The sequence below is a fragment of the Falco peregrinus genome, chromosome 2 (assembly GCF_023634155.1).
Source record: "Falco peregrinus isolate bFalPer1 chromosome 2, bFalPer1.pri, whole genome shotgun sequence".
Taxonomy (NCBI): Eukaryota; Metazoa; Chordata; class Aves; order Falconiformes; family Falconidae; genus Falco; species Falco peregrinus.
Window position 1 is genome coordinate 109,956,713 of NC_073722.1, and position 12,850 is coordinate 109,969,562.

Below are 12,850 nucleotides of genomic sequence, written 5' to 3' on the forward strand. Positions count from 1 at the left end.
GTAATTATACATTTAGAGTATTGTAAATGCATGTTCTTAAGTTTTTTTCCTTCTGTGGTCCTTTACGTATTTGCTTAGACTATTTGCATTTCTTCCCCCGCTTCTTTTTTTTTTTTTTTTTTTTTTTTTAAATTCACCTATTGCTTAGACTCTGTGGGAAAGGCTTCGTGGACAGTAAAGATCTGTTCCTAATTGTCCATATACTGATAGAAGTATTAAAACAACTATGGAGCTTCTTCATGAGGCCCTGAGAGATTTCAAATAAAAATAATTAGCTGATGCTTTTTTACAGAGGGTTGGATCATACATGCAGGTTTTTCATTTGTATCTGTTAAAATGGGAACTATTCCATTTATAATCAGTGCTACTTCCTGTTAGATGCTGGGAACACTAGTGTTTTTTCTATTCATATTTCCTAGAAGCAGAGTGTTAATTTTAAGCTTTCTGCTTAATATATTGGAAAATGTGTCTTGCTTTTCCAGGAACTGATGAGTCCCCGGAACCACTGCCAATCCCAACATTTTTGTTGGGATATGATTATGATTTTCTGGTGCTGTCTCCGTTTGCATTGCCGTATTGGGAGAGGCTGATGTTGGAACCTTACGGATCTCAAAGAGATGTTGCTTATGTTGTGGTGTGCCCCGAGAATGAGGCTCTGCTGAACGGAGCAAAAAGCTTCTTTAGGGATCTGACTGCAATATACGAGGTACATTATTTATGGCAGTTAGGAGTGAAATGGATTTTTGAAAGACTGTTTCTAATACATACTCATAACTACTTATCGGGCTTGTCTCAGACGATACAAACATTTGCACAGAATGCTATCTTGGAAATCAGCTGGAAAGGATTTTAGGAATGGGCACTTGGAAGATCAGGGTTGTTGAGGCTGCTCACCGTTGCTTTTAGTAGTAGCCGTTTTGAGAGTCTTTATCTGATAAACGCCGCCTAGTGGTAAAACTCTGTATTGCCACTTTAATTGTTTTAGCTACATTTAATGAAATACACGTATTATTTGCATTGTGATTAAGATGAGAGTAGATGATGTATCGACCCGTTTTTCTTGCATTTTGGAAAACGTGAAAATAAATCATAAAGTCCCTATAGAATATTTCATACCGGTGTAATATTCTAGAATTAAAATGTTACTTTGGAATATCATAACTAAGTTCTCTTGCTTTTTTTATATATAAATGATCCTTCATGTGATTCTTAACAGGTTTTAAGGCTTATAAATTCCTTATCTTGCATCTTCTATTTTACCTTCTTTGCAGTCATGCAGGCTTGGTCAGCACAGACCTATCTGTAAGCTATTGCCTGATGGGATCATGAGAGTTGGACCTACTGCTTCAAAGAAACTTTCTGAGAAGTTGGTCACAGAATGGTTCTCACAGACAGCTAACACCAACAATGAAGCATTTTCCAAACTCAAACTATATGCTCAAGTTTGCAGATATGAGCTGGGTATGAATTTTTTTTAGTGCTTCTTATTTCATACGATTACTACTTCCTCCATTCCAGTAGAGGAAAAGAAATCACTGTAGTTATTCATTGAGTCTTGTTATTTTTTGCAGGTTTCTGGCTTTAAGCTTGGGGAGGTGGGGGGCTGTCCAAAACCCCCATATATTTAGATATGTGCTAAAATGGCTTCTTACCATCTAGCAGTACCTTTAGGGAATAGCAGCATTGCTGCCCGACAGGGACTTTAGTTGTCTTTTTGTATTGGCGACTTAGATTCCAAAGCAGCGATTTCTAGCAATTCAGCATATCTGAAAAAAATTATTTTTAAAACTGATTTTTGGATTTTTCTGAACGAGTCTTATGAGAATACTAGAATTTGAAATGTAATGCAGGTATTTTAATTTTAATGTATGCTAAAGGCTTGCTCTGTTCTGTTAAAACTATAACTTAATAGATGAAGTATGTTTAAAACCAGCTGCAGTACAAAATTCATGCTTTTTTCTGGTTTTAGGTCCTTATCTTGCTTCTCAGCCTTTGGACAATTCTTTACTTTCCCAAACAAATCTGGTCACTCCCTCCAGCCAGCCAGCCTCTGCTTTGCCCCCAGTGACAGCCAGCGCTGCAAATCCGAACACTCCATCATCTACTCCTGCAGCTCCCACCACTAGTACTATTGCAGTGACATCAAACAGTGCCATGTCTTCTGCAGCTACTACAGCTAATTCAACACTGACTACCACCGCCCCGTCATCCTCTTCTGCCAGCCTAGGCAGCGGGATACCAACAAGCAAGCCTTCTTCATTTCCACCTTTTAGCAGTATGAACAATACCACTTCTGCCTCCCTGCCCGCTCAGGCTGCAACAGTCCAAAATGGGCAAACAGGGGGGCAGCAGCAACAGCCAACACTGCAAACAGCAGGGATGTCTGGAGATACTGCTTCAGCGCCTGCACAGCCCCACCCAGAGGTTTCTGAAAGGTAATCAACTGCAGAGTCAAACTTTCTTTGGCTAAAAAAAAAAAATAATCAAACCCTCAGCTCGATTAATGTGGACCTATTAATGCCACTCTGGTCCCCTCAATAAAAATCCTGTATTTCTTTTTTAGGCATCAAGCTGCTTTTTAGGGAGAATGTTCATTCATGGTGGAACTGAACTTTGGTTCCAGCCTTAGCTGCAGTTTCTAATTGCATCTCAGTGTCTGCTGTGGTACAAAAATAAACTTTCTCTGTTTTTCTTTTCTCTCTAAAGGGAGAAAATTCACTAAACTACTCACTTCTGTATTTTAAGGCTGGGGGGTGGGGAATAGATAACTGGCATCATCTTAAAGTTCTGGTTTCTGTTATCAACAGAAAGTATCCGTCATAGTAGTAAAGCCAGCTCTTGCTGGAGAGACTGACCTTGTAGATGTTCCTGTTCCCCAGTTGAAGCAATAGAACTATGTGCTGTTGAGCTTCTGTAATAAAGAATGCCAAAGAAAAGACAAATGATACCAAGTTGTTGATAAGCTCATGTACAAAAATGAAATAAAAAGACTGTTTCTTACAGTTGACTCAAAGGTATTTCAGATTGATATTTGACGGTTTGATCTGAGTTTAGAAGTAAAAATAAATTGTTGTAACTGTTCTCACAATTTCATTTCCAGCACTATGGATCGTGATAAAGTTGGAGTCCCTACAGATGGAGATTCACATGCTATCACCTATCCACCTGCAATTGTAGTTTACATAATTGATCCTTTTACATATGAAAAAAAGGATGAGAACAGTAGCTCATCTAGTTTGTGGACACTTGGACTTCTGCGCTGCTTTTTAGAGATGGTTCAGGTTCTTCCTTCTAACATAAAGAATATAATTTCTGTGCAGGTGAGCCATCATTTATAGAAATATGCCGAGTATCTATTTTGGCTTTGACTGTGTTTTGGAGGCAATAATGCCCTCGAGGTGAAAGTTTCATTTGCTGTGTAAGCATTACCCTACAGTTCTGCAGCTGTTAAATCATTAAGATTATAGTTTTTAGAGCAGTTTGGGCATTATTAACCAAAGCCAAATTCTGTAGGAGATTCCAAAATAGTCAGTCTTATTTCAGAGGAAATGTAGTGGCCCACTCCAATAATGACTGAAGCATAGGAAAGCTGCTTGTCCCATCACTGGAACCTGCACTGCCAGCCTGACCTGCTGGGCTTTAGACAGTGCTCCATCCTGATAGACACCCAACAGTAAGGTGGTCAGCAGCTGCAGAACTAGTTAACAGTGGGTATCTTTTCAAAGGAATCATTAAGACTCTCTTCTAAATAAATTATTTTTTTCTCTAAAGAAAATTTCAATGAGAACAATTGCTTGAAGTCCCACGTAGCTTTGGAAGAAGTGGCAGGAGATATCCAAGAACCAGAGAAAATTGATTGCAAAGTAGAGTTCTAAGATAGCATTTGGGTATGCTCCTTTATCTCAAAAACCATCTACTCCAATGATGAAACAGTAAAATTTTTTTCCTCCCCTCTGTAATCTGTTCTAGATTGTCCCATGTCAGTACCTTCTACAACCTGTGAAACATGAAGACCGGCAGATTTACACTCAGCATTTAAAATCTTTGGCGTTTTCAGCTTTTACTCAGTGTCGGAGACCTCTTCCCACTTCCACCAACGTGAAAACATTAACTGGCTTTGGCCCAGGTTTAGCCATGGAAACTGCTCTTAAGAGCCCTGATGTGAGTATTATTAACTTGACTGTGTAAATATGCAGATAAATATCCCTGTTTAGTAAATCACTGGCATCTTTCAAATTAACTAACTAGATTTCTTGGGAATAATTGCTTTGCAAAACTTCATTGTCTGTTCTGTCATCTTTACAGAGACCTGAGTGTATTCGACTATACACCCCTCCTTTTATACTGGCTCCTGTAAAGGACAAGCAAACAGAACTAGGAGAAACTTTTGGAGAAGCTGGCCAGAAGTATAATGTACTTTTTGTAGGCTACTGTTTGTCTCACGATCAAAGATGGCTCCTTGCATCCTGTACAGATCTCTATGGAGAACAGTTAGAAACTTGCATAATTAATATTGATGTACCAAACAGGTAAGAACAAAACTCTTAAATTGTTTTTTAGGATGTGTATCTTCTTTCATTCCGCTGAAGAATTAGTTTATGATGCTGTAAGAATAACTCTTGACTTTTCGTAGAGTTGCTGCGTTGCAAAAGTAGCTAAAGCCAATAGATACTTTCCATATTTATGCGTATATTGTTTTGAGTTAGATTTCAAGAAGAATGTTATTTGGTTTCATGTGATTCTTCAGTGGGTTTTTTATGCATGTTCGTATGCCCCCTGCCCTGCACTGTCTTTTGAATCAGTGTTAGAACATGGTTAAATAAAAAAACCCAAACAAACAAACTGAAGCTCCAGCTGATATAGTACAGTACTAATATTCTTGTGAATGTTCAGGTTAATACAAATAAGAAATTCCAAACATGGCAATAAAAACTTGTTGCAGATGGGTTCTAACTTTGTTTTCCCTTCTTTCTAAATTCTAGAGCTCGCAGGAAAAAGGGTTCTGCCCGCAGACTTGGTCTTCAGAAACTCTGGGAATGGTGCTTGGGACTTGTGCAAATGAGCTCTTTGCCATGGAGAGTTGTAATAGGCCGTTTAGGAAGAATAGGACATGGGGAATTAAAAGGTAACATTAGCTTTTCCTAGAGTCTAAAACTTGATTTGAAGCTTTCATTTTTCAGTCATGTAAAGTGTCTGTCCCCGTTTCTGGAAGAAAACCTAAATAATTTTAGAGTTCCTTTGCATATTCTGTATTAACAGCTGTGAGGTTTGCACCACACACTATTATATGTAAAATACATGTTTTGCAGCAAGCACTTTGCTTATAGACAAACAAATGTTCTTTGTATCCTCAGACTGGAGTTGTTTGCTGAGTCGACGAAACCTTCAGTCCCTTAGCAAGAGACTAAAAGACATGTGCAGAATGTGTGGTATCTCTGCTGCAGACTCTCCCAGCATTCTCAGTGCTTGTTTGGTGGCAATGGAACCACAGGGGTCCTTCATTATTATGCCAGGTATTTGAGAAACTTTGTCCCTTTTTTTTGGCAAGGGACCTAATAGTTCGGGTTGGGCAAAACTAAGGAAATACTTGATTTCTCTTCCAAAGATTCTGTATCGACCGGCTCTGTATTTGGACGCAGCACCACTTTAAATATGCAGACATCTCAGCTCAACACCCCCCAGGACACATCATGCACTCATATACTGGTGTTTCCCACATCTGCATCTGTGCAAGTAGCATCGTCAACTTATACCACTGAAAACTTGGATCTGGCCTTCAACACAAACAATGGTCAGTAGGTTGGATTTATTGTTGCTTTAAAAACAAAACAAACCAACCAAAAACCCCTCATCGCTTCCCATATAATAAGACTGTTTATTCTAATGAACCACAAGATTTATGTGGAAAATCACTTCAAAATGCGTTGTATCCTGTGTGTAGGGAAACTATAGAAATTCACTGGTCTTGTTCTTTTTCAAGATGGAGCAGATGGAATGGGAATCTTTGACTTGCTAGACACTGGAGACGATCTTGATCCTGATATTATAAATATTCTTCCTGCATCCCCTACGGGATCCCCTGTACATTCTCCAGGGTCCCACTACCCTCACGGAGGTGATATGGGCAAGGTAATTATTAGAGTAAATATAAAGGCGGGGGGTGTGTGGTTTTGGTTTGGTTTTTCTCCATCTGGTAATTTCCTTTCGTGGAATGAAGGGTTCCTATGAAATGTTTTGAAGCAATTGGATATTGGATTGTCTTGGCAAGATTCATGCAATGCTTGGATATTTCAAAATGCTTTGTGTTTTGAAAGCTACAGACAATTTCTATTAATTTTGTGCTCTCCTAATATGAAACCATTGCCGGTTGTTTTACAGGGTCAAGGTACAGATCGATTGCTTTCAACAGAATCTCATGATGAAGTAACAAATATACTGCAACAGCCATTGGCCCTTGGTTATTTTGTGTCAACTGCCAAAGCAGGTCCATTGCCTGACTGGTTTTGGTCAGCGTGTCCTCAAGCACAAAATCAGTGTCCCTTGTTTCTTAAGGTACTGTAACTTCAGCAGGCTGTACGGCCGTCTTCCTGGGCTGTCTGTCATAGAAAGCTGTGCGGCGTGCAGGGATTGGCGTTATGAGAACTTGTTCCATTTAAAACAAAGTTGGTGCATGTCTCTTGGAATTGTCCGCATTTGCTTCAGGAGAGGTTGGGGTTTAAACTTTTGCACTTAGGCTTTTTATGTTCCCCCTTTTTTTTTTTTTTTTTAAGAGAAGAAAAATGATGAGTGGAAGTAGCAAACGTTCTGAAGGGTTCTGCTGTTCAGTGTGTTTCTTCACAGTAGTGGTAGTGGTGGTAGTCTGGGCTCCTTCCTGGCTTTGTGCTACAGTATTTTGTAAGAATAGTTTTGAGTTTCTAGACAGATTGCTGGTTAATGCTTGACTCCCGTGGGGACCGGTGGTAAAGGGAAGTACACAAGTGTAATGTAATATATCAGTTACAGTGGCTAAAAAAAATATAAATGAACAAATCTCTTTATGTATTGCCCAAAGCATAAAAGCTACGTTTTCCATGTTGGCTGTTGCCAAGTGATAGCCATTGTATCATCTGCCTAGATATTGTCTGATCCCCTTATCTTTTTATGGCACAATCAGGACGTACTTGGCACTTCTAAGGCTATACATTAGTATACAGAGAAACTTTCTGTATTAATATTATTCACTTTTGACTTAAATTAGCATCTCTAATACTACACTGTATTTTCTAATGATACAGATATATCTTCCGCAGCCTTATTTGTGTCTGGATGAGCTGTTCCTCTTGGCCTAAGCTCAGCTGTACTTTTTGTCTAAGACATTTTTTTGAATAGAGGATTTATTATTTACCCTAAGCAGCCTCTATATATGGAATATAAATAGACCAGTCTTATGGAAAGCAACTGAACTTCCAAGTCTGTATTTTACTAGACATCTTGGGCCACTTCAGTTTTTTTTTAATAATCGCTTAATATAGCAAAAGGATTAAAAAAAAGAATAATTTCTAAAACACATTACACTACTAGCACTGTGCTTTTAGCAGAGGTCTGTGTGCAATTCCTTTATATTCTGATAATTCCTGAACTATTTGGTGGCATAAGGATAAGATTTGTTTTGGCTTGTGTGTCACGAGACTAGAAGGTGACTGCCATGGTACAGGTCAACAATACAGAGGGAAGAAAATATGCCGTAGTTGTATCGGGTGGTAACTGCTGGCATCTTCCTCCTTTTCTTAGGCCTCTTTGCACCTCCACGTGCCTTCAGTGCAATCAGACGAGCTACTCCACAGTAAACACTCCCATCCACTTGATTCTAATCAAACTTCTGATGTGCTCAGGTATTTATGATTGATCACTTGCAAAAATATTGTGCGTTTCTTTTTTTAATACTGCTGCAGTGAAGCTACCTATTTGTTTTTCTTGCTGTAAATTTTTTTTCTTTGTACTAAGGATACCAGCAGCACATCGCAGAGACAATCTAAATTGCTGTGCTTAGAGTGATTAAAAAATGGCTTTATCACAGAACAGTGCAATTAAAACCAAACATTTCTAAGCCCTCCTTTAACTAATCAGTGTTGATTACAACTGAAAATATTTGAAAGATGATGAATTCTTCAGACTAGAAGACAGTTTGAGGTGTAACACAGAACCTGTGCATAAATGAGTGGAAGATAGTTATAGTTAAGCCAGAATCTTGCATGGCGATCTTGTGGAAATACTGCAATGCTGAAATACGAGAGTCTAGACTCATGTAAACATACATATCTTGTAGAGAAAATGGCAGATTTTTTGCTTTGTGGTTTTTGGTGGTTTTTTTTTTTAATGCGTGAACCTCTTTACATTAATTAAGAATAGACAATTAAAATGACAGTTTTCCACTGAAAGGAAGTTTAGCTTTGAACTGCTTGTAATACTTCTGAAGGCATGTTATTTCAGAATGTTGGCAAACCTATTTTAAGTTTTTAACGCCAAAGAAACTGGGTTATAGTAAATCAGGACTGTAAAATACTGGTGAGAAAATCTGTTGGCTTGATGGAAGCTTGTTTGCTTTTCAGGTTTGTTCTGGAACAGTACAATGCACTCTCCTGGCTAACCTGTGATCCTGCAACCCAGGACAGACGGTCGTGTCTCCCAATTCATTTTGTGGTGCTGAATCAGTTGTATAACTTTATCATGAATATGCTGTGATCTTCATCTGAATTTTGCAAGACAAAAATGAGGAAAAGGGATATTTCACTGCAGGACTAAGTTATAATTCTTCTCACAGTGCAAGTTGTTTGTGACGGGGTATGAACCTTGTTACTTCCAGCAAATATTGTTTTGACTTGTGAGAGGGGCACCTACCGCCCCACTGTCTTTGAGTCATTGACTATGGGGGACGCTTTAGAATGATGATCAGAAAGTGTATTATAACATTTTTAGTAGCAAAATTAACCATTTTTCCCCAGCCACAGTATTTGTGAAGAGTAATGAGCCATAGTACCCAGTCATGGTTAATGAATATTAGAAGCATGGAGATGAGAAGAAACATGAGGAACAGTAAGTTTCAACCTATGGCTTCAGAACATCAAGATGTTCTTGTATTGGATTATAGTACCTAGTATTCAAAAATGCCTGCATCTCTTATTTATTGTAAGTTTTTAAATGTATAAATTGTCTTATATTTCTTAACCTCTTTTATAAAAATTTTCCTAGAAGGTTTATACTGCCTTCTTGCTTTAAAGCAATTGGTCTAAAATATATGTAATCGTCTTAATTAAAAGTTGCAGTAGGTTGCTTTTAGAGTATTATTTTTTTGTAAGGGGTGGGTGGGGACAGTAAATTTGTATTGTCTTGATGTACAGTTTAATGGGGATAGAGGGGTTAATGTCCATACCATTGTGTGTGGGGGATTTACAGCTAAGCTGTAGTTGCAGAGTACATGTACAGTAATGAAGTTCACTGTGTTTATATAAATTGAAAAGGTACCGGGTCTTACAGCATTTTATATCACACCTTTACAGAGTAACAATGGCAATATATAAGTGATATTGTAGGTGGTTTAACTTGTAGTGAGAATAAAATGAATAAACCCTTCAAATGAAGTTTGTGTTATGGTTCAGGGCTGTGGCTAGATTCTCAGATCTATTTCCAATATACAAGTTTTAATATTACAAGAATAGCTATTGAGCATTGTTGTTACCTAGATATTCTTGGCACTGTGGTGACTGCGTTGTTTTCTTCCACATTTGTGATAAAATGTGAATCTGAGGCGAAACACCCAGAAAACTGATCTTACCCAAAGCCTCCTGTAAGGCTGAGATTTAGCCCAGCTCTAGCCATTTTACAAATGCAAAAATAGTCAATCTTGACTTTAAGATTGGTGTGTGTTTAACTAAAATGTGGTGTATATAGATTCTCAGTGAATTCTGGTATTCAGATTTTATTCCACTAGTAAAAAACAGCACGAAACCCTGAACATTTTCCTTTTTCATGTATTTTTGGCACTGTGGTGAAGGTCCCAAGTATCAGTGTATGGCCTTCCCCATATTCCCTTTTCAGGCTCTGGCTGGTGCATGTGCCAAGGAGGCTTAGCCCTCCCAAAGGAAGGGACTGACAAATCACAAGGCTTTCCTAAATGTCTCCCTCTACAGTAACCGGTTTTTTTTTTCCTCAGTATTTTCCTTCCTTTCTCCTAGCACATGCCAAATGTCTGATGCTGCTCGAAAATAGCCCCTACGGGTGCTGAAGAGCAACCGCATAGGATTTTTCTGTGTTCCTCATCTGACTGCCAGATTAAAAACTGAACTCCTGCAGCGCTCACATGAGCCTGGTGCGATAACCCATGTCCTGGGTCTTAATACTGTCTGTCTCGCTGGTTTAAAACATTAAAGGAGCAAGTTTTAAGATCCATTTGTGCACCCGCTCTTAATCCTCTACAAGGAAGAATTCGCTTGCATTTACAAAACTTTCCTGTGTTATTGAAAATCATGTTTTGTAAATGCAAAGTACCTGCCTGAGATAATTTTTCATATAAACAGTCTCATTGCATCGTGTATATACAATATCAGCAACTTTTTTTGTTTTGTATAAAGAAGTTGTACAATTGGTGATGAAAATTTTCAGTCGTTTCTTCAAAATAACGAGTGCAATCAGAAGTCAGCATATTTTGATAAATAGAGTTAAAAACTGGGTCTGTCCAATTACTTTATATTGATAACGGTAGCGCACCGCAGATTAAACAGCACGTTATTGTCTTACAGGAGGTTTTTTCTCATTTGGCTGAGATTTTTGAAGTGGAGAAGTGCTCCTAAAACTGGAATTTTTAAAGCATATGTCCTATTTTTTTTTTTTTTTTTTTTTTTTTTTAAGCTCTGTTGCAAAGTGGTCATTTTTAACCCTGGCTCAGTTAGCCAAGTTCCAGGGGCTGGGCTTTGGTGTGGCTTTCTTTGTGTTAAAGCTGACTTGTATTCATAAAGGTAAGTGAATCGGCTGTCTGAGTGTTCGTGTAACTGTATTTTGTTACCTGGACCACAGCCTTCCCTGTGAAACTCTCCAACTGTGAAAGCTGCCAGTGTCCCCCTCCCATCCCACCCCCCCACCCCAAAATGCAGTTAAATTATAATATTGTGACCACTAGAAAAGATGAGGAGGGCCATTTCTGGAGCGATAGTCACAGCCGGCAATGTACATATCAAACCTGCCAGCACTGTGGAGCCAGCTACTTACATTAGGCATACTTTTTTGTTATCTACTTTCATTTAACTGTTTTAAGTGCACATAATAGCTGGTTACTAAGTAAAATTGTCACGATCCGGTAACTTGGGTTCTTTAGCAAGTACAAGCTTAAATATTTGAAAATTTCAGCTGCAGCTTTTCAAAATGGTCTTGCAAGAAAATATAGTTCCTGACAGTGCTCTGTTAAGTAGCTGTGGAGGTTTACCTCCTTTTAAGTATCCAGTGGAAGAAGAATCTGAGATCCTTCCATTCCGATTAAAAATATGTATTTTAACCTAGATATTACTGTATTTAAGCCATTTAGTCACCTTTGACTCTACTATTTTAATTAGATTTCTGAAAACCCTGTTGCTAGACCAGCAGGCCACCAATTGTACTTGCAAACAACCCTTACATTTTAAAGTAGGTGTAACGTTTAGATCTTTCTAACATTTCCTGAAATAATTAAAGATAAATGAATTTATATTTAAATCCTCAGCTATGTTCTTACTTAGCTGTCAGTTATGGCGCAGATTATTGTATTTCTATATTTACCTCTGATGGTAATTTTAACTTCATGTGTTGCTATGAAGACTTGCAGATGTCTTTAATCAAGCACTATTTGTTAATACTGTAATATCAAAATATTATGTTGCATTATTTTAAAGCTTTCAAAAATAAGAGTAAAATGTTTTTAAAAATGCTATTGCACCATATAATTTGCTGCACAACAGTATGGCAACAGCATATCAGTCTGTTTTGATAGTAATGCTGCATAAACAGTGTTTTGATCTGGGTTTCTTTTGAGAATTCATTAATTAGGTGACATTTTATGATACTGTCTCGACAACCTCCAGCTGGGAAGGTTTTTTGTTTTGGTTTGGTTTTGGATTTTTTTTTTGTAGGGCGGTGGTTTTTTTTTTTTTTTTCCTCCTGTTTTTATTTTTTAAGTAAAGGACCCAGGGCTATGCTTCATTCATACTTAAAGTTTGTTGGTTTTGTTTTTTCTTAATTATTGTTTGTGGGTGTACTTTTTATTTTTCAGTGGAGTAAAGCTTAATTTACAGTAAAACTGGATTTGGGACCTACCACAATCCTCAGGGTCACTTTTTCAGGACGATACTAATCTAGCTTTAGGTTTTTCCAAGCAAACTGGACGTGAGGACCTCGGGGCGCCATCGGGTTGGGACGACGCAGCCCACGGCCTCGTTACTGGACATGTCGCCCTCCCGGCACGGCTGGGTCACTCCGAGGGAGCTGTTCTGCCTTCTCACGCAGCCGCCACACGCCATGGGCCAAGTCGTCGTATTTATCATGACAAGGAGGAAAAAAACCCAACAAGTAAATGAAAATAAAAGCGATTAAAGGAACAAACACTATTGCTGCCGAATGCCATAAACACTGAGTTGTACAAATTGTGATTGAGGAAATGAAAAAGGTTTATACTTTTTAAAAAAATTTCAAATGGAATAAATTATTCATGAAGCCTTGATTGTGGTGTGGCCTTATTTCCAGCGGGCGGGCGGCGGGCAGCTCCCCTCGGCCCGGCCGCCTCACGCGCCGTGACCTCACTTCCGGTGCGCCGCCATGACGTGCTGCCCGCGCGCCGGAAGCGGGGGGG

The 12,850-nt window shown here is 38.6% G+C and overlaps 1 protein-coding gene across 1 annotated transcript in view; it reads left to right on the forward strand.

Annotated features, from left to right (window-relative positions):
- The window catches only part of MED13 (mediator complex subunit 13), a 60,457-nt gene extending 47,736 nt beyond the window's left edge, over nt 1-12,721 (forward strand). The window contains exons 18-30 of the mRNA XM_027781336.2: nt 483-706; nt 1,272-1,461; nt 1,970-2,435; nt 3,101-3,320; nt 3,970-4,161; nt 4,306-4,529; nt 4,983-5,125; nt 5,355-5,513; nt 5,606-5,791; nt 5,981-6,129; nt 6,379-6,552; nt 7,771-7,871; nt 8,589-12,721. Coding sequence (XP_027637137.1) covers nt 483-706; nt 1,272-1,461; nt 1,970-2,435; nt 3,101-3,320; nt 3,970-4,161; nt 4,306-4,529; nt 4,983-5,125; nt 5,355-5,513; nt 5,606-5,791; nt 5,981-6,129; nt 6,379-6,552; nt 7,771-7,871; nt 8,589-8,721 — 2,561 coding nt within the window. The 3' untranslated portion in view covers nt 8,722-12,721. The remainder of the gene's footprint in view (nt 1-482; nt 707-1,271; nt 1,462-1,969; nt 2,436-3,100; nt 3,321-3,969; nt 4,162-4,305; nt 4,530-4,982; nt 5,126-5,354; nt 5,514-5,605; nt 5,792-5,980; nt 6,130-6,378; nt 6,553-7,770; nt 7,872-8,588) is intronic.
- The last annotated feature ends 129 nt before the right edge of the window (nt 12,722-12,850 follow it).